Below are 24,707 nucleotides of genomic sequence, written 5' to 3' on the forward strand. Positions count from 1 at the left end.
CCCTCTTTTTTTTCCCCCAGAGATTTATGTAAGAACATCGAAATTAGACTCTATAAATGAAGAAACAGTAAAGTGGTTATAGCAATAGTGAATGAATGGGTTTACAGTATTTCACCACATTTGAAACCCTTACAAGAATCGTTGTTTTTTACAGTATGAGGTGATGCAGCACACTGAAGGCGGCACTAGCTATTATGTCTACACTGCTGGTTTCTGGTCACTGCTCTAATTAGGACTAATCTTGGTCGCCCTGTTGCTACCTTATGTAAGGCCGTTCAAGATTAGTGCTGATCAGAATCTATGAAACCAGTTTGTTGTCAGTTTTACCTTGGCATTGAGACCAAGGGCTTGCCTCTATTTAAAAAAAACTAAAAGCGTCCTTTGAGCTGCTTATTTCTCTGGTCTATGATGCTAGTAAAATAGCCTCCACACATTGGAGGACACTCCACCCAGCACCCCTCTGCACAAGAAACACTACGCTGACATCATGCAAGATCCACGGATTATTGTGCGTGCCAGTTCAGTATCCAACAGGACCCGCCCTCCTCAGACCCTCACCTGACACTGATGCTGCATCTTCTTGGTTGGTCTGCCAACGATGTAAATCTGAGACGGTGACAGTCCAATGGAGGAGTACACGGAAATGTCCTTCGTGGATCCATACGCTGCATACACCTTCATCTGAGCCTAGGAGCGAATCAATAATGCACATTATAGCAACGCTTACTATATACACTTTATATATCATTTTTTTAATGCCTTATGCAACTTATTTTTTATTTATATTAAATGATACAGATATATCAATTTATCTGCATATTAACAATGTTATGCTTATTCATCACAATTTAATTTAAAACAAGTAATTCTGTCAGGTTTCAGACGTCATAGATGGGAGTCAACTAAAAGTTGAGATGCAGAAGACTTTGCCGTCTTAAAAACGTAATAACTTAAAAAAAAAAAAAAACTTACAGCATTTGACCACCCAGTGTCACTGCGTGCAATGCAAAACTCCCAAGAATTAAGCTATACACTTTCCTGTAAATAACTGGAATGAGAACCATGCTGGCTGTATCTCACCTCTGTGATCAGGGACTTGAGAAAGTTGGCTTTGTGTCTGAGGGGGTCGTGCACCAGGCCGTCGCAGAAGGACACGATTCCATGGGGGAAGTTGTGCTGGGACAGCCACGCCACCACCCTCTGCTTCTGCATGTCAGGACGTCCCGTCACGTAGATGATGAGGTACCCGAGGTCCTGCCAGTGTCTGAGACACGACACCACAGCCACGGTTAGTAATCAAACAGAAAAAAATAAACGTGTAACGCACTTTACATAATCATTTGGGACATCCACTTAACGGACAGAGAGTCAGTTAAATTCCCTTTCAACCATGTTGCTGTTTTCTCAGTTTTAATGACTGATAGTGACTCTTATTTATACAAAAGTGTGCCGATAATGTGTTCAGATTGTTTTCAGAAATGACCACTAGCAATCAACCAGTTGATTAATGGCCCAAGACATAAGGATAAAAATATATACACAATCACAAAAAAGGATCCCTAAAAAAAAAAAAATACAGGTAGGACACAGGAAGCAACTCCAGTTCTACAATATGCAAGTCAATGCTGCAATGGTGAGTGAGCTGCAGAGACACGTACCTCACAACGTCCACAGCTCCAGCCCTGACCTTGGGGTCACTGCCCATGATGGAGACACTGGCTGCGAACGAGCCATCGATACTGAACACAACGAACTCTGTGGTTTTGGGGAGCACCGTCAGGTAGCTGTCTGCATTTGTGTGATCACCCCTGCAACAGAAGCACAGCGAGACAGGCATTACCAGATTGTCAGCTTTTACTATTTCAGTTGACAAGTACTGCCGCTCAGTGAAAAGAACGATTGCTGTAATCTGTTAACATTCGCTTTCCTTTTGTTTTTATTGGAGAGCTTAAATCATCATTGCAAAGGAAATCTTTGCCTAGACTCCAGTAGTAGAGTGGGATATGAAACAGTAGTGCTTAGTTTGTTCTGGAGCAGACGCTGGCACTGCACAGCTTACCTGACCACCAGCTTGACCGGGTACACCCCGATGCCCAGCCGCTTGCTCTCTGGGATAACGTAGGAGATCCTGCCGCTGCTGTTAGTGAGCTCTGTGTCAAAGTAGACCCACTCTCCTGTCGGGGGCTGCATCATGATGTGAATATCCACCTGGAGGGAGGCACACAAGCAGCAAGTCAGTGGAGGCTGCAGGTTCTCTTGCCTCGTCATTTAAGAGCTTGCCGAGGTGCTGGATGGACAGTGCTGGTGACTGAGAGCAATGGAACAAGCAGACAGTCTTTCTCTTAGGGGGTTGAGATGCTAGGTTGATCCCCGTTGAAACAGAGGCTCTCGAAATGAGAAGACAGCTTTGCCACTTGCTTTCCACTGTGCGCACATTTCAAAACCTACATGTCACAACAGGCTCTGAATCTTTTAAAAACAACCCTCCCGCAGTTAACTAGGTGCTGGACAGTGTGAGTTTCTAACCACTAGACTTACCTTTTCTCCAGTGAGAGTGACCATGTCCAGTGGGCCGTACATAAACCTCCCATTGACCACCTGCTGCCCGTCCTCAGTGAAGACGGCATCGTTCACTCTGTGGTTAGCGGTCACGTTCTGGCACCGGGAAAAAACAGACTGAAATTGTTAATTGATGAAATCGATTTATAAAAGCCAGCCCTTTCACTGAACACCAGTTTAAAACACAAATACCAAAACAGCTGTCTGTGTACAAGTACTATATTTTACTGTATAAGGAGCCCTTCACTACTGTTTTTTGATCGGTAAGACAGCGAAACAAATAGGGAGCATTGTACCATTCTACCACTGAGTGAATGGTTACCGATACAAAAACAATAAATCACCCTTATTTTGACATGCGTCCTCTTTCGTAACCACTTCTCCCGGGGCTTTGATGGGCTGAACTCGGACACCTCCTTCCCATCCAGCTCCAGGATACTGGAGTTCTCGTGTCTCATCACCTGGAGAGAAACACCACAGTTCTCATCATGGCTCTACCTGGCTGGGTGCTGGACTAAAGGCAGTAGAACATGGACCAGCGGCGCTCCTCTGTGGCTCTTTCATTCCATTCCAGTCCAGGATCTTGTGCTGGCCATGTCTCAGTTACACGGCCGAGCACTCATGGGCCTGGTTCTAGCTTGTTTGATTGAATCTTCACGTTCAATGAAGTAATTAACGGTCCTGGATTGCAATGAAAGATCCCGAAAGAGCCTCAAGTAAGGCTTGATTCCTTCCTTTGCTGTGCCGGTGTCCTGCACCACGTACCTGCCTCAGGAGAAAGGAGACCACGTCTGTGGATTCCCAGTAGCTGGCGTGGAACAGGTGTGGCAGTGCCACTGTAGGGAACGCGGTCAATGCATCCGGGCAATAAAGAGCAAAATCAATTCTCTTAGTGCCCCACCATCGGGCTGCAACTGAGAGGAAAGCAGGAGCATATTAGCACAGTGTATACAAGGGCAACCATCTACTGGCAAGAACCTTTCAACTGCTGTAGAGGTTTCCTACCTTTTAGTGTCTATACTGACATAGTTTATTGTATGTTACTTGCATGCATATTTCTTATATATATTTTAGCAGTTTAGTAAAATACTTTTGTGGACTAAATAAAAAAAGCAATATAAATGATCTGTTTGTTTATTTAACTCTGGACTGAAAACCTCTAACACAGTTGGCAAACGTGGTCTTGCAAGAGAAAGGGATCTCTGCTAGTGCTACTGATGGAATATTAAATGAATCATCACTAGCAGCTGTCTGTTAGGGAGATTGGTTCTATCCCTAAACAAAGGCAGTAAAAAATGAACTGCAACAGAGTCAGTAAAGCAGATGATGAACTGTTTTTTACCAAAAGCGTTCTGTAAAAGCAAGCAACCGTAAGGACGGCTGTTACTGTACTATTACATTTCTTTAGGATTTTAAGTGCTTGTGAATGGTGACTCACAATGGCATGGACTACAGCAAAGCGCACCTCAATCCTGAGCAATCCTGGACATGCCTTGATATTCAATCCTGGGTCTCAAGACCAAAGTGGTTTCATTTGTGACCCTAGCCTGTTTGCAAGCTTCCCAAGCTGAAAGGGTGAAAGGCTGGGAATTCGCCCTCTGCTGCTCCTCCTGTACCCGTTACGTTTCCCTGTCTCTAACCGGTCTCATAGGCAGAATCAGCAGCATTTAAGAAGCAGCTGTCTTTGCAACATGCCCAGGCATCTGATTCTGATGCAGTCTTTATGGATGGTCAGTCTCATCAGGCTAGATCAAATTGTTTCTGTTAACAGGGAAAGGGCTGAACCCTGCACTGCACTTTGCTGTACAGTCAGCAGGATAGAACTCGTTCATGTCTGCTTTACTGTGGAACACTTTGGCAGGGGCGTTTTTAGGGGCATAAAATGTTTTTTTTTTGTGGGCGGTGTTTTCCCATTTCCAGCTTTTTTTACAGCACAATTCTATGCTGCAGGTTTTTAAATCTAGGTTTGAACACCCCCTTGCATTAATCCACAGATAACCCCACCCCAAGTTCCCATAGAAACGCCACTGCCCTGTGCTGGTTGAACACCTGTTTAACAGTGCTAGGACAGGGTTTTATCATCGAGGGGTTAGGCTGAGCAGTGATTCACTGGAACGCAGCTGCAAGAAACGTGGAAAGAGGAAGGAAAGAAAGAAAGAGGTGTTTGATCCTGGACAGCAGTGTTATTCTAGTAATTATTGTTTGGATTGGTTGTTGTTATTTGGACACTGTGAGCAGTGGTGGTGTTAATACATTCCCTCTTCCAGAATACCTTGCTTAATATCCAGGTCAGGGATCTGTGGAACAGCACTGGCTTTTCGACTCGGTGCTGTCTCGGGGCTCTTCTCTATACGTTTCGGGGGGCTGGACTGTGCTTTGCTCTTTCTAATGAACTTGGGCGAGACGCTCTTTAAAAAGGATTTGTTGTAGGGGAGAGCGAGTTGGGATAAAAGGCTTAGTTTTTTGGAATGGTTAAGTTGGCATGCTTGTTCTATGAAAAACAAACAAACAAAAATAATAATGTATTAATGACACAAAATAAATATCTATGCTACTGCTGTTTCAAAAACAAACGTAGTGTTACTATAACATCATAATTCTTTATGCAACTATAACAGTATCTTAACCATATGCTGTGGGGTACAGATTCTAAAGTAATCTTAAAAGACTGAAAGACAAGGAATGATCTAGTGCTGGAAACTTTTATAATAGAACGTGGTTAGTGGTAATTAGAAAACAACTCATAATGCAATCCTCGTGTATTCACAAATACAACCAAGCTTGTTAACTCACACTTATCATAGCAACATCGTGGACCAATGTTACAACAAAGCAACAAACACCTTTGGAGTAACACTTTTTGAAGGCAAGTGATACTTTGCTTTGTTTTCTTTACCACACAAGTCATTGTCAAGTATGCGTAGACAAGGAACAAAGATACACATGGGCAGACAGTGAACAGCGGTAAATAGTTCAGAGGGACAGCACACATTGTATATGGGAGTGATAATATCCTATACTGTAGCTGCTCTTGCTTTTGAAAGCTGTGTTCCTTCCTTCCTGAGCTTTGTGTGTGTTTCTCTAATAAGCTTGATGCCTATATTACAAATTGTATGCTGGCATGTTCCCTTTGCATGGAAATCCTTTGTGTGTGGTGATCGTAGCTAGCAAAATCATTTTACCTGCGATGCACATCCATTTGCTACATAGATCTCAAATGTGCAGTTTTGAAAGAAACACATGTTTTCGCACACGTATTTAAATCTTAAATCTTATCTGATACTTCACCAGGTCACAAGAAATCTGTTTCAAAATCCAACCATTTGAGACCTACAGTGTGTAGCGTGTGGAAGTGTAGAATGCAATGCTGTTTTTGTGTCAGCTGGTCTGGCCTTGTTTCCCTGGGAAGACAGAGCGTGTTGCAGTGTGAACACTTACTGTTGGCTATGTTGGAGGCAGTGTAACTGTCTGCCATTCCTGAGACCTGGCTGGCAATGCTGACCTCACTGGCTCTCCGGAATCCCCTGAAGTGAGGGGCTGTATTGGGGGAGGAGGGGGATGAATTATCCATGAAGACGCCACCATGAGACTGAGCAACATCTGCTATTGAGCCAAAACAAGGATATCAAATTAGGCACCCGTCCAAGAAGGAGGGAGAGACAAAGAAAAAGAGCGAATAAAGGAGGAAAGACAGAAAGAAAGAAAGAAAGAAAGAAAGAAAGAAAGAAAGAAAGAACAAGGGAAAAGACAAAAGAAACTAAACAAACAGAATTACATTGAAAGAAACAACACCTCAGATGCAAATCTGTCAGCTTCTTCGGAGTTGCTCTTTTTCACACAGGAAGAAGCAATGAGCACAAGTAGAGCTTGACATCAAACTTTACAGACAGAGGGTAGGAAGGGAAATGCAGGACATTTGGGTTTTTTTTTCATTCTTTTTCTCTTGAATCAAAAGCCTGATTCAATTCACTTTTTAGGTAGAGGGAAACGTTAATGCAATCCAGGGAGCGAACGTGGGGCGATATTTATTTGGATTCAGTCCGATTCAACTCGCTCATCATCAAAGTTTATCTTATTTTATTTAGAATCTAAATACTGTTAAAAAGTGTACTGAATACTGGGCTAATCGGGTGCGTCTTCTTTGGAGTGTAGAAATTAGCCACAGGCACCCTATTTACATCCTTCCAACAAGCTCTATACAAGGTACTCGAAACCCAATTTGTATCCATGGCTTCTTTCATTAGTGATTTTCAACAAACTGTTGCGGAACATGCAATACTGCTCAGTTAGCAGTCATTTCAATTTGCAAATAAATCAGCAAAATTAGCAAAAATGAATGCCACGCGATTAGAAAGGGGTTTACAGTATTACATAGCAAGCGTTGACTTCCTGGTGTGGAACTAATCTGAAGTTTGGGCTAAACAGCATCCAAAAACTGGATTATGTCCTTGTTGTAATCCATTGTCTAGGAGAAACATGGTTTAAAATGTAATTATGAAAAAGGTCAGGGAAACCTGTATAAACAGATCCAAACTCTTACCAAAATGTAACATGCTGCTTAGTTTCTGCTAAAACGAGGTCTAGATAAAGAAATGATTCCATACACCTTACCTGCTGTGTACTTCCATTCGCTAGGCAGAGTTCGCATGTGTAATTTGAAAGAAACACATGTTACAGCAAACTCACATCTACTATACCATACTGCATTAAAAGAACGCTTTGAAATTGGCATTTCAACTAGGGCAATACCAGATATAATTTTAAATGAAACTATATGGTTGCTAAAACATGCATCTCTTTCAGAACTGATGGAAGCGAACGACAGGGGTAAGATGCATGAAATTATTTCAACCAGAAAATAATTTACTACAAACCAAGTACAGCCTGGACAAGCACAAAAAGGATCTGCAGCGAAGAACCTGAAATGCTGCCTGCGCAGTTTGGTTGCCGTGTTTATCTTTCAGCACTGCAAACACAAATCATATGCACTGGACTTTGCCCTTTGCAGTTATTGAAATAAACAAAAAACATTCTCTCTTTTCTATTAAATGGCTTCACTGTTCTACATAGACCTATATGACTGGTTTCACTGGCCTGCATTATTACTAATCAAGCTCCCTTACCTAAGATTAGAGCTAATCTCCAGGCGATACAGCTTCAAGCAGTGAGTGGGAGATCCGGACACAAGCAGCACACATACGACACAGAACAAAGATGGGTGCTTGTAATAGGGGATGGAAACAAGACTGATTACAAAGCCATGTGGGTTAGTCCATGGTTTTATAATATACCTGCGCCTGATCTGTTACAGTGAAGTATAGCAACCCACAAATGGCTCAAGGAGTCTTTTTTCCATCCGATTCCCAGACAGAGGAAAGCCTGTAATTTCCTCCATGAAGGGGAACATACATGTCAACAGCACGTCAAAGGAGAAGCGGAATGACAAGGCAATACAGAAAAGGAAAAGCTACACACACTCCACAGTGGCTGGACTTTTACAGGAGCCGTCTTGCCAGTTAAGAACTGGAACCGGGATACTGGTCTCGGTGACGTTCTCCTGGGAGCGCAGAGCAACCAATGGGCTGCTGCTTTCCAGGATGAGGATGGGATTGCTCTGGACTGTCTCGACTAGAAGCAGGGTTTTAGAAAAACAGAAAAAAAGACAAAGAAACAGACATAGAGCCACAAACTGGAAACAAGAACATTCAAGTCAACCCCTTACAGCGGCTGTCCAGCGCTCATGCAACACCAGATTGCACTGCTTAAAAGGCGCAAGTCCTGCCAGGCTACTCCACTCCAGGTTCCTGTTCCAATCCGCAGTGTGTGGCAGTGCACAAAACTAGCAGGAGCAATAATATCTTTTACCGGACTTGGATTGTTGGAACAAAAAACAGGAATAGAATTGCCCACTAGGAGGTCAGGTTGAACCGCCCTGTTTCAAAGGATTCATCCCACTATAAAACTCTTTCCCTTCTGATCCACAATGTTAAAGGAATACATATATATATATCAATTTTTAAATCAAATGATAATACTAGCTTTAACTTAAAACAATAAAAAAAGGACTGGGTTAGAGATGTCCGGATTATTAATTACATTTCCTATTGTTTTCATGTATCAATTTTAAAATATATTTTTAAATGGCTTTGTGAGGCTTTAGTTGCTTGATTTCAGGTTGAAAGATGCTCTTAATCATACTTGGTAAGAAATTGTCATTCAAAATGACTAAGTGCTACAGTGTTTCATGGTGTCCAATTTGACAATGCTGGAAAATCAATCGCTGTTCTTCAATAAGGAGACTTACATTTTAACTGGACACAAAATTTGCTACTTGATACTGCTTAGTAAGGTGCTTTGCTGTTTATCAGTATATTAGGCTGTATATTTTCACCTATTGACTATTTGTTCAAATGTAAAGGACGTTAGACTTTGTAGGCTTTGCACTGTAAGGGCCAACTGTAGTAGTGCAGCATATGAGAACATGTAGATGAAGACAAACTTATCAAAAGACACCAAGCACATGTACTGGAATATAAAGACCAGTAACAGACAAAGTCATGGGTATTTATAGAAACATTTCTTCATAACAGAAAGCTGTTTAACATAAATGAAGTAAATGTTATTCACTTTAAATCTGATTTAAGAAATACAGTTTATTACTGTTATTATAATGATTTGTTTTTATTATTATTTATACTGTATATATATATATATATATATATATATATATATATATATATATATATATATATAGATATAGTCTTTTTTGAATTTGTTGTACAAACAAAACTGGCCAACTGCAAGCAGATGCCGTACACCTGTCACTTTTGTGTTTTTAGATCCGTTTTTGTTATTTGAATTTGAGAACTAATTATTACATTGAATCCACTGATATTGGATCCAAAATGATTTCAAATAACACTGAAATCTCATTCAGCACGAACAGGCACTGTTAACTCCCGTACATCATGTATATTAAAAGACAGGGACCCTGGAGGGCCACTCCAGCTTTATTAGAATTGAATACAAATAATTATTAGGACCTCGGTTCTGGTAAATGGTTCAGTAAACAGTTTAGATCACGGTTGGGAAACACAACTGGACTGGCAAGGCCCTCAAGGACTGGAGCTGGGATCCGCTGCCTGTTTGAGGGGCCTGCATTCTGTTAAAGAGCGGCCCAGCTCACTCACCCAGCAGCGCTGAGTTCCCGTCACCGAGCGGGAAGCGCTGGTATCGCGGCACGTTGAAGGGGGGCAGCAGGTGGAACTTCTTCTCCAGCAGGGGCTCCAGGCGGGACGCTGAGGGGTCCGCAGGGTGGAACAGGTTATACACCTGCTGGCAGGCTGGCCGCAACTGGGACACTGTGGAGTGGGGGGGCAACAGGAAATGATTAGCAGGATTCAAGCGTTTTAATTGACAAAGGTTAGATCAACCAATGAGTTTGTACAGAGAGTTCTGCCCAGTACCACCTATCAGAACCAATTCTCATTAAAGATTTTGAATAATTCTTACAGCTTATGTTACAGGGTTTATCATTAACTATCCATCCTGTTCAGAGTCCTCTACTGTCTAGTAAGCTGACAGAAGTACATTTGACTCCTACAACAAGTATAGTTTGATTTAACTTGCTAGGGTTCAATTCTAATGAGAAAACGCTGTGACTGTGACCCTGCAGACTCTTGAGCAGCGGATAGAAGGGGATCTTACCATCCATGGATGGAATGACGGTTTTCCTCAATGCCAGAACCAGCCCCAGAGGAGAGCCGAAGAGGAAGAATTCGCACACTTCGAACTCGAACTTGGCGAGGGTCCCTCCGTCCAGCATGGTGGAGCTGCTTGACCTCCTGGAGCCCGGGTCATGCCTCAGGACACTGGAATGTAAGCTACACACACACACAAACAGCAAAGGGGCAACGTGTTTAACCAGAAGGAACATATCGGAGTGAAAGCGCCCACCACCCAGACAGCGCCCTCACCTGGAGAGGAAGGCCTGGTGCTGTCTGATGGTGTCGAGCTCGTAGGTGGAGGAGTCGCTCCTCTTGCGGGGCAGCTGTTTCTTGGGGTCGTTCTCACTGCTGCGGGTGATGTCGACGTTGCTGCGGCTCAGGTGTCGGCTGCCCTCCAGGTTGGAGTTCCCGGAGCAGTAGCTGTTGTTCACGATGATCCCGGGAGAGAGCAGGTCATTGTCCTGCGGCCCAGGAACACAAGCTAACAATCAGACAGACGCTTTCCAACGTTGCACTGTTTTAAAAAGCTGTGTTGGTCTCATGCATGTCACCTGACAAGTGATCAAATCACACGTCTGTCAGTACACCCGCAGCATCAAATAACATCTCTTTACAAATAACATCTCTTTGCAAATAACATCTCTTTACAAATAACATCTCTTTACAAATAACATCTCTTTACAAATAACATATCTTTGCAAACGCACGTTTGAAGTTTGGTCGTAGCATCTCCCAAGATATAGAGACATATTTTCAAAGCGTTTACTCCAGTCTTTAACTCCTATTTTTTGGTCAAAACGCCTGTTAAATTTTACAGTACTAGAACCAAACAACTAAATAATCTCATCCAAGTTCTCTCCAGCACTCTCGTGGGGTTTTTTCTCCTTTCAAAAAGTAGGAGTTAATTAAAGAAGCGCTTTGAAAATATGGCCCATAGCCTTCAAGTAAAGCAGATGTCTATAACATGAAGCCCACCTAAATGTTTCCAAGCAAGGTTTTATTACATCTGGCCCAACCATGCAGAAGTCAGTAAATTACCCTGGTGTAGATTCTGATACCCACAGACCTGCTGAGGAATACACAAAGCAAGTTTGAACAGATTCTGGAAAGAAATCTCTTATCACATTACCTGCACACTCACAACACTGCCTCTCCTGCTGCTGTTCTGACTTTCCGAGGCTGTCTGATTGCTGTAGCACAGAGCGTCAAACCCCAGGATACCCCCGACACAATCTCCTATCAAGCACACCTGCGGGACAGAACGAGACAAGAGTTAACAGCGTGTGCGCTGCCATACACCAGCACTGCTAGTTACTATCCTGGTACTGAATTTACTTTAATATCCACGTGAATATGCAAAGAACACTTCTTCTAGGTTAGAGTTACATGAAAGCTTTCTCTGTTTTGTCCTTGCAGGACGTCTGTAGTAAACAAGCAATCAGGCAACAAGAGGAAAATGAAAACGGCAACCGTTGCTAAGATGTGGAAATGATGTTGCCGTCAGGGATTAGTTTTAAATCTTTAAGACTACCTGAGAGCTTTGAAGTCTGTAATATCAGATTCTTAGTGACAGATATTTTTTGGTAAAACCTTTTGCGCGTACAGTCCACAGAGATTTCCGAGCCTTCAAAACAGGTATTAAAATTAGTTTGGGATTTGTTTTGGTGGTTTAATATTGCCAGATGACAGCTGCTCTTTTATATATTAAAAAGAAAACTGCTTGTTATATTGTGTGAGTGTGTGTGAGAGAGAGAATCTGACACAGTAAAAAGCATTCTATCTTACCACAGAGCATTTTCATACAGGAAGCATCAGGAGCCCTGGGGTAATTTGTCCTTGACACCTTTTTTTACTGCTGATGCAAAAGGATATGATCTGTGCTTTAGATTGACTAGATTATCAAGGGGAGCTGAGTCTCAATGCAGTAAGAGATGATCTGTGGTTTAGATTGACTAGATTAACAAGGGGAGTGGAGTCTCAGTGCAGGAAGCGATGATCTGTGGTTTAGATTGACTAGATTAACAAGGGGAGTGGAGTCTCAGTGCAGGAAGCGATGATCTGTGGTTTAGATTGACTAGATTAACAAGGGGAGTGGAGTCTCAATGCAGTAAGAGATGATCTGTGGTTTAGATTGACTAGATTATCAAGGGGAGTTGAGTCTCAATGCAGTAAGAGATGATCTGTGGTTTAGATTAACTAGATTATCAAGGGGAGTTGAGTCTCAATGCAGTAAGAGATGATCTGTGGTTTAGATTGACTAGATTAACAAGGGGGGTTGAGTCTCAATGCAGGAAACGATGATCTGTGGTTTAGATTGACTAGATTATCAAGGGGAGTTGAGTCTCAATGCAGTAAGAGATGATCTGTGGTTTAGATTGACTAGATTATCAAAGAGAGTTGAGTCTCAATGGAATAAGAGATGATCTGTGGTTTAGATTGACTAGATTATCAAAGAGAGTTGAGTCTCAATGGAATAAGAGATGATCTGTGGTTTAGATTGACTAGATTATCAAGGGGAGTGGAGTCTCAGTGCAGGAAGCGATGATCTGTGGTTTAGATTGACTAGACTGTTCGATGCCACCACTTATAAAAACATGTTTTCTGCATTGAATATGTCCCAGCAACTCAAGGCCTTTTATAAGTAAAATCGGGCCAGAGAATATACTTTAGCCAGAAAATCCTTCAGCAGGGCAATGTTTTCAGCCTGGACTTCCAGGTGTCAATCACTCTCACAAAACAACACCTTCGAAGGGGATTCCAAACATTTTCCGTGGCACAGCCAGAAGACGGCTCTGCCAGCGCCTGATCTGCGGAGTAACAGATGGGACAGCGAGGGAAGTGGCTGGGCAGGGATGAACCCGTCAGGATTAAACTGTGTCCTTATGAACGCCCTTCACTGACCTGGCCGGTGAAGCAGGCCCCTTCCGGCGATTTGAGGAAGTCGCTGTACACCTGGTTGGCTCGCAGGATCACCGTGGCGACGGCCTCCTGGTACTGCGGCGAGGAGGTGGCCAGCAGGGGCAGAGCGGCCAGAGGGATGTGGTCCTGGCTGTTAGACAAGCAGCCCTCGTCGTAGCTGTAGGGGCTCAGGCTGTCGGGACAGAGCAGAGCAGAGCAGTCAGAGACCACAGGGCAAGCGACTGCTGCAATTATTTATTCAGCTAGTTAAATATCGAATTAGCACAGGGTTGGTCTATCGTATCTCTTTCCCCGTCCCTTCCAAATGGCTCGACTTACTTTGACATCAGAGAGAAGGCCTCTGCGCAGATGGCAGGGCAGGGCACGAGGCGGATGGCGAGGTGGCCCAGGGCAGCGGGGTAGTGGACCCGCATAACCGTGTCGAAGGCCGAGGCGATGGTGTTCACATCCCCCTGCTTGCTGCTCTGGTCTCCGCCCCCAGTGTCCAGGATGTTGCCTCCATGAAGAACCAGAACCAGAACGTGGATCTTGCACGGCTGTGAAGACTGCTGGGAGGAGCCATCCTACAAGAACGAGCATGTTCGTGAAAAAGACGATCGCCAAGAGAGGTAAAAGTGAGCCTTGTGCTAACTATACCAATAAACTACATTGTCAAATATATAACAAATTACATTTCATACTCTGAGAAGCACGCAAGACTGTCAGTTCGAATGAGCAGGCAGGACTTGGATCACTAGAACATGAATGACATTCCAGTAAATATTCGGACAATTTTGGGTGACACTTAACAACTTGCGTTTAACGTTAGACCTTAATAGTTAAGTTTGTTTTGGGGGATGATTTTTTATGGTGAGGGGGGTAAACACTGGGGCTCTTCACAGCCAAGAGCCACATAAAGTTTTTGACACTAATAAAACAACGATTCTGCTTAAAAAACATCTTGGAAAGGTCTGCACATTGCAATGTTGTTGTTACTGTTGTTAATGTGCTGTTGTAAACGTCGAGCTGCATTAGCATTCAGGCTACATTCTGGCTCAGTGAAGATGTCACATTTTACAACTGTAATAAGCACCTCTTACACAAATAACCCTGCTCCACTCTGCACCGCTGTTAACTTGTACCATCTGTGACTACGCAAAAACAGGGCACGGCACTGAGACTAGCATCCTGCAGGTCCATCTTTAATCACAAGCGTCCTGGGTCTCCTGTCTCTAAAGAAAGCATCAGAGGGCGCACTGTAGTCTAAAAATAACGCTGTGTGCTGTATCTATGCCATCCTTCACAGGCCAGTGAGAAACAGGCCACAGGCTGATCTAATTGCTACTCTCAGGTCAGAGCCTGCTCAAATTCAAACTTGTCAGGAAGATGAACATTCTGGTATTAGGGGACTTAACCCATGCTAATCTGGACTAAAAAATAAAACTGAAATACTTAGCCGACTGCCTTGCATTTCAATTGCTGCACCCCTCAGGTTTGTGCTACAAATCCTACAAGCAGCTTTCTCAAATGGCCCAGCAATCTTAAATATAGGACTATATACACATCATGTAAAAAAAAATAAATAATGTTTTTCATTTTTCTAATGCAAGCAGCTAGTTGTTTTAAGGGTGACAACAACAGTATCTATAGCAATTTGAAAATCTGTCTTTGATTTGGAGCATCAATCATGGAGAGAGCGTGCTGTTTTCCTGTCGCTCTTACCGATTTCAAGCACCACTGCAGTGTTAAGGACAACGCTAGTCTAACACAGCAAAACACTGTTAGAACACATTCCCCATGTACCCCTCAGCTCTACTAAAAGCACTGGTTTGCACATACTATAGGTTACTAGAAGGTATGACACTACAAGCCACCTGCAGTTTCAGACTATTAGTCGATGGGGGTTAGTGGTTGCACTAGTGTCTAAGCAACGCAATCTGCTAGTACAGCAGGCTACTCTTACTACTGTACTCACTGCCAAGACTCCCGTCACTGTGACTGTTGGGATACCTTTCACACTGCTAACAGAGCTTTGCATCTGCACAGGAGAGCACAGGCAAAAACATATTCACATCACCCAGCCCTTCCCAAAGTGCTGAAAGCAATGCACAGGAACGCAATGCAAACCTGCATAACACATGTACAGAGCATGGATGTAACTAAAGGAGGTCTGCCGTTTCAGAGAGTGTGTGTGTGTGTGTGCTGCAGGTAGAGAAGCAGGCTCACATACTAGCACACATAATGCAGGGATGAAAATAAGACCCCTATTGCATAGCAGTTTGATCCATTCCTGTTTTTACTGGGAGTCAGTGTGGCTAATCAAGCTTATATTAAAACCTGGAATGGGTGAAACTGCTATACAATAGGAGTCTTACTTCCACCCCTGCACTGAAACCAGAGTGTTGTAAACACTTATTAATGAATACATCTTCACATATTTCATTTTCAGCATGCTGGTGTCATAAAGGGCCCTCATTTAAACAATGTATATTCCTATACTGTAGTAGCATTTGAACGAACACTGCAAGCGCTCTGTTTCTAGTTTGAATAGATTAACCATCAGCTTCCCAAATGGAGCAATATCATGCTATATCTTTCCTCCTCAGACATGCTGTGCAAGCTGTATGATATTATATATATATATATATATATATATATATATATATAGTTATATATGTTGTAGATTCACACCTCAATAACGCTCAGTCTCTCCACACTGGAAGCAGCTGAATCCTGAAACAGATTTCCTGGGGAGAAAAAAAAAAAAAAACCCAATAAGGGCTTCTGTGGGTTTGTATTTTAATGATCAATAATAAAAAGGTTTGACGGGCGGTGGCATCGATTACCAATAATCCTGTACTACATCAGGCAGTCCTGAAGAGTCGTGCTAATTGGGGTCTGTGAATCCAGACATCAAGGCGCTTGAACACACTTCAATGCCAGCAGTCTAGACTAGAACAGTAACAGGATAGAATAGGACTTTGTTGTTTTCACCTGCGTCCATCACGCACCTGTTTCTACTGCCTGCGATTCAGGATTGCTACGGATTCCTCTTACCGCTAGTGTGAGCGGCAGTGTGTGGGCAATCGTGTAAGAACATCGGGAAAGGACACAGGCTGTTCTGAGATGTTTCTGCGTTATGTGTTGTGTTATTTTATTAGTTAGTTGTGTATTTTAAATATTTAGAATTCTTCATTTGCTTTTATATGTCTGCTATGTCTTCTGCCATTTCTCTATGTATCTATTTTTCCATTTTATTTTTCAATTTAAGACTATTTTATACACTGTTATATTTTGTTTCATGTCTAAGTAGCTTTGGATAAAAGCATCTGCTAAATAATGTATTATTAATAATAATAATAATAATAATAATAATAATAATAATAATAATAATAATAATAAGCAGTCCTGAAATCTGTGATACTGTTTTAAAATGTTTAATTTCATATGTGTATTTTTATACACATTTTATGTATTCAAAAGATACATATAATTAAGTTTAATCCTATTACATGATACAGGATTTACAGCAAGTGGTGATTAAGACATGACGCTCAGGACACAAAGACTTGTGCACAGATTCAAATAGGATGCAAAAAATAATGTAGTTTCTTAACCTTTACCATAGTTTTCATTCAGCAAGTGCTGCACAAACTGAGCTCATTCTTACCCTGCTCCTCATCAGCCTCCGTGCTCTCAATCTTATCTATGAGGTCATTCGAATTCCACTTTGTGATCTTCTCAGAAAAGATCTCCTCGCTGTCAGACAGGTCCTCTGAACAAGAAGAAAATAAGAGATGGAAATAAGACTCCCATTGCAGAGCAGTTTTATCCAATCCTGGTTTTACGAGGAGTTTAATAAGACACGTCTCAGCTTTTTGCCTACACACTGGGGCTAAATCAAGCATGTGGTAAAACGTGGAATGGGTCAAACATCAAATCAAAACTTAGATTCACTTTAGTGATGCACACTGGTTGTTCTCAGGAAAGTTTATGTTTTTTTCATTTTCAAATGGTGGAACATTCAGTAACACAAGCTCTAAACGATAAAGCTCAACACGATATGAAAATAATATGTAAAACGTTGCAGTTAGCTAATAAAGCCATGTACAAACAGAGTAGTCTGTGCATTCTAACACACACACGCACGAGCGTGTGCCATCGTTCAGGATCATGGGAGAAGCAGTACAGTCAAATGATGCTCAGTTAACAGCAGGAGTAGTGCAGCGTGCAAATTAACAATGCTGGAATTGATGGAGACACTTTACCAATGGCATCGAAGAATTCATCGTCGGAGCTGTCCTCGGAGTCTCTCGCAATGCTCTGCATCCTCCACTCTGATATGCTGTGACGAGAAGGGCTCCCTGAAAAGGAACAGACCAATAACCCTGAGATTAGTCTCGTCCTGCTGCAGCGGCACAGGCTCCTTGTTTCATATCCTGCAGGGTTTCCAAATGGGTTTGGGGAAGCTCTGTTTGAACACAGACTGGCTGCAAGCCTGGAGGGATTGGAGGACACAGCGTGAAGCTGGAAACGCAACACTTCCCTCGGTCTGAGCAGCGGAGAACTGCAGAGCTGGAACAGGTTACTGCGGTTACTGTTGATCTTCATTCTATTAAAAGCCCATTTTCCAGTGAAATGGAAGCAAATGAAAAACGTTACAGTATGGTAATTATGTGCTGATGAAGAGTATTAATCTGATGTCACAGAGCACAGGCAGCCCTCCATTACAGTCACTCTTACACTGAATTCTGCCCCTACAGTACATTCCACTGGAAATCATAACCTGAATTTCACTGTAACAAAACTATATACTGAACAAACATGCTTCAACCTGCACAACCACTGCTGGGAATTTGAACTCTGTGATTTACTGCCGGATACAGATTCATGGGATCTGCAGTCTTTACAAGTTGTTAACAGGTTTGCAGGCAATAAAAAGCCAACATGGGTTGGTTTTCAAACAGTGACAAGAAAGTCCAGACGCAAAGCCGAAGGGGTGACATGCACAAGCCTCCTGTGATATCCTGCACCCTTACTTCTTATAACATGATCCTCTATCTATATAGAACCAATTAAAACAATCAAGCACAGCGATGAGTAAAGAAAACACGTGGGGCGATCTGCGCAGTTTCTAGCTAATCTGGGAAACAGAAAGTGGGTCACACTCCTCCTCTTTTTCCTCCTCTGTGATTTTGCTGTTGTCTCTACCCTGTTGCTCACAGCGCCCATATTCTAAATCTACTTTCTTATTATAATCTGACACAACCCCCCCGCCCCCCCTCTTCCGACCTGGGCTAATTACAGCTTCTAGTTTCAGCTCTCTCTGCTCAACCATCCCTGTTCCCTATGGGAAAGGGTGGGATTGTGATTGGCATCACAATGGCTCATCTCACAGCTGTGACGTCAGCAGCGCTCAGCTAATTGTTTCTATAAATACTGAGGGAACTATTGCGATACACAGATTGTGACAGTAGTGCCACTTAGTATCGGGGAGGGGAGGGGAGGGGGTGGGGAACAGGGTGCTGATAAATATTGTCAAAATGAAATCCCAGGAGTAGATGCTGTCAAGCACCACATTGAGATATGGAAGCACCTGTAGATGTATTATTTCTACTGACTCTTACAGGCTAAAGATACAGTGTTCGGTACAGAGGGATAATGCATTAGCCTTTCACATCTCGAGGGCTGAGTTCAAAACAGGCTAATACAAAGTTAAGAGGAGATATGGATCACAAACATGGATTAATAACTTGCTTACTTGCTCAAAATTAAAGACCTACCCGATACGTTGCCTCTTAACTATTTTTATACCGTGCATACTGTAAATTTTCAAACTCATAACCCCAAACCAAGTATATAATGGCTTTCCTCAATAGTATGCTGTCTTTAGAATCATCACATGTAATGCTTTATTTGGGATAATATAAAATTTGTAGAATGAACATTGTTTGTTTCTTTTTTGTAATAAACTTGGTTACAACGATATCCTTGCCAGCGCGGGAAACTCTACAGGGGTAATATAAATATATCCCTGGCTCAGTGCCAACGCCCATCTGTTCAAGAGGCTCAGACTTCTTCTGTGTCATCTTGAAAGTAGCAGGACAAGGTTATGTATCGCACAAACAACAAGCATTCTTTATTATAATGAATCTTCACATGGTCATATACTCCCTTCTTGGCCCCTCTGAATCCTCTAGTATCTTCATTGTGCTATCTTCAAGGCTTTCCTTTAACTATCAAGAACCCAGTCTCTGGTGCCTCCCCTCCCAGGCACGTCCACCCGAGCTCACTGGGCACCAGGCCGGTAGGGTCCGCTGTAGCATGACGAGGAGAAACGGTCCCTGCTGGTTTTGCCTCCCCCCCCCCAGGCGAGCCACTCGGGGACCCCTTTCTCAAAACGCTGTAGAAAACCCGACTGCGTTACACGGTCCCAACCTACCTCCTCTCTTGGAAGAGCGAGAAGACTTGGAGGACGTGGACCACTGCTTGGTGAGCTCGCCGCGGCCCTGCAGCGTGTCTCCGATGCTGCCGGAGACGTCCTCGGCCTCGGAGGAGGAGATGGCCTTTGCCTCCTGGCCCTTGTCGGCCGGCGAGGTGCTGGCTCCGTTCTGCTCCGCCTCGTCGTTGCAGCTGAACTCAGCCATCTTCTGAGCCAGCATGAGCTGCGTCTCGTGCTCCAGCTGCCGGATATCGGCGATGCTCAGTCCGTACCACTCGTCCTGCCAGCACCAGGCCTGCCTGTGCGCCCGCACCATCACCTTCCTCAGGGCTGGAGGAGCAAAAGCATCGTCTTTAAACAGCAGGACTACACTTACCAGAATGCACTGGGGTGCGAGTTGAAAAGCCTGAACTGTCCCAAACTATCCTAGTGTGCATGGAGTCATATGGTAACCATATTTAAAAGACACTATCAGAAAACCTTTTAAAAAATATGCTTGCATCGGAAGGACGCTATATAAATGAAATTAGTATGGTATTTCTTCATTAGTTCGTTATCAATGGGAAGGGTTTAATATAATATAATAATCGTAATCTTTTTTTTTATATAAACTAATACTATTCATAAATAAATCTACATTATAAATCATTGAATGGTATATACAGTGTAACAGATATCCTGATCCCAATGTTAACACAAGGATGAGTAAACAGTCATAATGCTTTTTATCTTGAGTCAATGCAAATTAATTGTTTTAAATTGCAACTGGCTGTGTACACGAGTCGAAAATATGTATTTTAATGCAGTTTCATATCAGCAGTAAAATACTAATAACCCAAAGTAATAATTGGCATTAAAAAAAAAAAAAAGAAAAGCCGTTGGAGGCAATAAACCATCCTACCATCCTTTTTCCATTGTTTGTTTAAAATGTCATAAAAAGTAGCGATTCATTTAGGCTGGTAAATTATTAAAAGGCTATCCAGTATAGCTAGCTACACCTACTCACCACGAAAACTCCAATGGGAATGAAGCTGCAGATGCAGGGCATTCAATGAAACATTTACATAACCGTTACCTGGGTTTTAGTTTTCCACCTCCACTAAACTGCCTCCAGCACAGAAGGCACAATGGCAAATGTAAAACCCGTGGAGGCGGGAGGGAGAACATATACAGAGTCGATATTTATTAGGCTTAACTACATTTTGCTATGCTTTTACCGTGGTAAAGGTTTCCTGATAAATGAAATGCACAAATGTACTCCAGCTAGTAACTATGCAACTTCCTTTCGGTCAGTGGCTTGGAGCACAGCCACATGCATATCTTGGTGTAGGAGCAGCGCTCTGTTATTGCACTGACCTACGTCATGGATAAACCTCTCTATCTTGGACTGCATTCCCCAGTATCGGAACTCCACTTTGCACAGCTTGTAGGCGCACATGATGGGCATCTTGCCCGGGTTGTTCTTGATCTCCTCAATCCAGTCCTCCGTCAGGGGACCCCTCTTGGTCTTCACTGATTTGTACAGTTTGGGGTCCTCCTCCGCCAGGTACTCGTGAGGGGGGATCAGATCCTTAACGATATCGATGGGATCTGTGTGGGGGTGAAAAAGAAAACAAGCACCATTTAAAAAAAAAGAAACCTTTTAATAGCCCAGCTTAGACTAGAAAGCTTTCTGTCCTGAACCATCCCTTCTAGAGAAAGTATTGAACTCTAGCTGGATGCGAACCAACATGCAGGTCCTCAGTATGGCCACTCCTCTTCCGTCTCCCTCCAGAGCAGTTACTTCGTACTAACCATTATTACAAACTCCTGTCAAAGCCCACTTGGACAACCTTTAAAGTATACATGCATCTCTTGGCTAAATAATATGTATGCGTAAAATGTAGAAACGTTAGTGAGAACCCTGAAATTCTAGCGGTAGTAATGCTGCAAGTGGTCTGGGGGTAATGAACTGGGCAGTCTCCAAAAAGGAAAGATGCTCTTGTTACTAATAACCACTAGATGTCTCCCTCAAAGCCTGTGCTGTTACCAATGCTTCTTGCAGGCAGGCTGGGGAGGTTATGCAACAGTGCTTCAGAGCTGCCATCCGCTCTCCCTCTCCATCACTGCCCTGCTTTGAAACACGTCTTGATCCGCACTCCAGCAAATCTCAATCTGTTTGTGATTCTTATCTGCACTTGTTAAAAGTAGGACTTGGCTCCTTTCAAAAGCCAAACACAGCATTTCTCACATTCAGAATCGCCACGATGCATCTGAAGCATAACGCAACCCCAAAAAAGGAAGCTTTTCAAAAAGGCGTAACATTAAAAAGCACACAGCGATGTCAGCGTGCTAATCACAGCCCCTGTTGTTCCCTGTTCTCAGCGAGCGGAGCTGCACAAAGAAGCAGGTCATAGTGAAGCTGGAAAGCACGCTGTATTTGAAACAGAGCCCTAATTAAGACATCCAATCTGTAATGAATATAAAGGAGGGTGAGGCAAAAGCTTTGTGTATCTGTTGTAGACCGTGTAAAAGTTCTGTCATCAATAAGCACATTTAAATTGGGCTTGCGTGTGGACACTTTCCCGAGATAATAAAATAATACATCTTAAAAGCATTTAAAAATGTCATTACTGTCCTGATAGAACAATTTACTCTACTCCGGTCTCAAACACAAGCCCCCTCCACACAAATTGCTTACAAGAGACGAGCCTTGATGGGCTGAATGGCCTTTTCTCATTCCTAAACTGTTGTTACAATCTTTTAAAATGCTCCCTGCTAGAAATGTAAGTGAAAGGATTCCAGGCGGTGGATACTGTACCTAGAGTCCTCTGTCTTCTGTCTGATGGTGACATGTTAAAGACGTCGATCTCGTCTCCTGTATCAGGCTTGTAATACGTTTCAATGTCAATTGAGAACTTCTCCACGAATGGACAGGTGTACCTGTAAAAACACAAAGAAAATAAATAAATTCTGCTTCACAGTATCGTGATTTGTTAGCCGTGGAATTGCAGGTAAAAGATGAATGCCACCCATGGATGGGGTCATGGGGTTTTAGCACCAGCATATTTGTTTTTAGAAACTCTGGACAAGCTTTACTAAAAATTGGCTTTTCCAAAAAATAAAATTGTTACAATGAACTAAGAACCTACATGTTTCAGGCTAGTTTTGTAAAAATTTCAATGCATTCAAAATGGTAAAAACTGCATGAAGCTAAATCTTTGTATAGTGCAGGGGTGTCCAAAGCTGGCTCTTGTTTCAACCCTGTTCTACATTGAATCAATTACACCCTGAAGTAGTTCATTATATCATTTTACCTGTCCAACCTGGAGAGGAATGGCTCTCCAGGCCTGTGATTGGACACCCCTGATTTAGTGCCTCTCTCCCATACACCTATTTTCCCTGTTGTGGACTCTAAGGGTCTATGAATTCTTTGGTTGAAAATAAGTCTCCCCAAATCTCTGCTCTGTTCTGGAAGGCGCACAGTCAAGTGCTGAAAACAATTACCTCAGTGAGCGACCTTTCACTTGTCCCTCAAGACGTGCTTGAATTCAGCGGTGCAGTGTGAAGTGTGGAGGCAGAGCTGCTCCCTGTCAGGGCTGCCTGGAGCCTGTAATTTGGTGGGTAAGTCTGGAAACCAGTCCCCCTCACTGAGGACTTTGAGACGAATGGGCCTAATTTAGGAAGGGCTTGAGGGTGCCAAAACTTGGACATTAATTCTTGCAACGTTTCCCTGCATAATATATGATCTTTTTTTTTTTTTAGTACAGATGATGTCCTCCACTGGTTATGAATCTATTTTAATATATGAAAAATGTCCACGGAATAACCTATACATTAAGTGATGAAAGTCACATCAGAGGACAATGATACAGTAAAACTTCAGCAAGGCAAAACAGAAGGCAGTTTCCGTTCTAAAGACTGTTTCTCAGTAACCACTGTTTGTTTTTTGTTTTTTTTAAATTTAACTCCTATTATTAAAATAGCGTGGACAAACGAAACGCACCAACAGAATGAAATGGACGCTCGCCTGTGTAATGGTCTCAAAACATACAGAATCTGTTATGCTAATCTATTATTTTAGAGCTAAGCAACACAATTGGAGGCTCACGGCTGTACTGACACAGCCCGCCTCTCAGCGGGTTGCAGGGATCGGGCTGTGCCTCGCAGGGGTCGGGCTGTGCCAAGCAGCTATCCGAGACGACTCAGTAGAACCGCATGCCGTCCTTTGTGCTGTTACTTAGGGCACTGTGCACAGGGCACGTTTGGGAGATTCATTTCAAAGCTACTGTTTTGGCTTCCTTCACAGTTACCCTTGGAACACTGCTCCTGTCTGACACAGAGAGCTCTTATCAGGTATTTACTGTCTGGGTTTTGATAAACATGCCAAGTTACTTCCTCTTTCCCGAAAAGCCTCCCCGTAGAGTGTTTATGATGTAACTGTACTGTCCTTCTGGGGGCGGGCAGCCATTTACCTGAACTATTACTGACGAATGGAACAGAGATTGTGTTAAAAAAAAAAAAAAAAAAAAAACACACATCACCCTGGACTTCTCACTTTCACAATGTGTGAAAATGTAGGCTCTGAATTCCCTCACACACATCGGCACGACTCACCACAGCTCAACCACGTTCTCATTTCTATATTGCGATTATCTTTTTAGTTTTAGTCTTTTTCTTATGGAACAGAGTGTGTGAAGTTCACAAGGCTGAAATATTGAGGTGTTGTTTAAAAACCAATGGGATAGTGTTGAATGTGTGACCTCCTGACCTCTGTTCGGTACATAATTGAGGGGCACATTTCTCGCAAGCAGAGGATCCAATCATGCTTATTTCTTAGTATAGTTTACTCACTTTGTGCCTGCAGGGCCAGCACTGGTACATCTCAATAGTGTAAGCACCAATACATAATCATTACATTAACAATTCCAATACATCTCAAAATAATAGAGATGGTTATGAATGCCGATTCTCTGCTGCCGCTCTCGATTCTGTCAGTCAGCAAACCTGACGTGGAGGGGATCGTGGGAAACCGTCCCCCTGGTCAAGTGCAGCACAGGCCAGGCCTGGAACACCCTTCTTCATGGTATGGTAGGTGGTCA

At 42.9% G+C, this 24,707-nt stretch overlaps 1 protein-coding gene across 11 annotated transcripts in view; it reads right to left on the reverse strand.

The window, feature by feature from the left end:
- LOC117426774 (membrane-associated phosphatidylinositol transfer protein 2-like) overlaps positions 1-24,707 on the reverse strand; it is an 80,235-nt gene that overhangs the window by 2,980 nt on the left and 52,548 nt on the right. The window contains exons 5-27 of one of the 11 annotated variants that reach the window (XM_059033059.1): positions 22,427-22,548; positions 20,983-21,216; positions 19,627-19,956; positions 17,453-17,548; positions 16,855-16,959; positions 15,876-15,931; positions 15,160-15,222; positions 13,524-13,768; positions 13,188-13,377; positions 11,416-11,535; positions 10,536-10,747; positions 10,267-10,442; positions 9,750-9,920; positions 8,035-8,187; positions 5,998-6,096; positions 4,832-5,050; positions 3,325-3,473; positions 2,904-3,020; positions 2,539-2,655; positions 2,060-2,208; positions 1,659-1,808; positions 1,081-1,264; positions 559-687 (exon numbers count right to left, since the gene is read on the reverse strand). In XM_059033059.1, coding sequence (XP_058889042.1) covers positions 559-687; positions 1,081-1,264; positions 1,659-1,808; positions 2,060-2,208; positions 2,539-2,655; positions 2,904-3,020; positions 3,325-3,473; positions 4,832-5,050; positions 5,998-6,096; positions 8,035-8,187; positions 9,750-9,920; positions 10,267-10,442; positions 10,536-10,747; positions 11,416-11,535; positions 13,188-13,377; positions 13,524-13,768; positions 15,160-15,222; positions 15,876-15,931; positions 16,855-16,959; positions 17,453-17,548; positions 19,627-19,956; positions 20,983-21,216; positions 22,427-22,548 — 3,586 coding nt within the window. Of the gene's footprint in view, positions 1-558; positions 688-1,080; positions 1,265-1,658; positions 1,809-2,059; positions 2,209-2,538; positions 2,656-2,903; positions 3,021-3,324; positions 3,474-4,831; positions 5,051-5,997; positions 6,163-8,034; positions 8,188-9,749; positions 9,921-10,266; positions 10,443-10,535; positions 10,748-11,415; positions 11,536-13,187; positions 13,378-13,523; positions 13,769-15,159; positions 15,223-15,875; positions 15,932-16,854; positions 16,960-17,452; positions 17,549-19,626; positions 19,957-20,982; positions 21,217-22,426; positions 22,549-24,707 lie in introns of all 11 variants that reach the window. The other 10 variants (XM_059033057.1, XM_059033056.1, XM_059033058.1 and 7 more) reach the window with 10 other exon arrangements.

The sequence above is a fragment of the Acipenser ruthenus genome, chromosome 11 (genome assembly GCF_902713425.1).
Source record: "Acipenser ruthenus chromosome 11, fAciRut3.2 maternal haplotype, whole genome shotgun sequence".
Taxonomy (NCBI): domain Eukaryota; kingdom Metazoa; phylum Chordata; class Actinopteri; order Acipenseriformes; family Acipenseridae; genus Acipenser; species Acipenser ruthenus.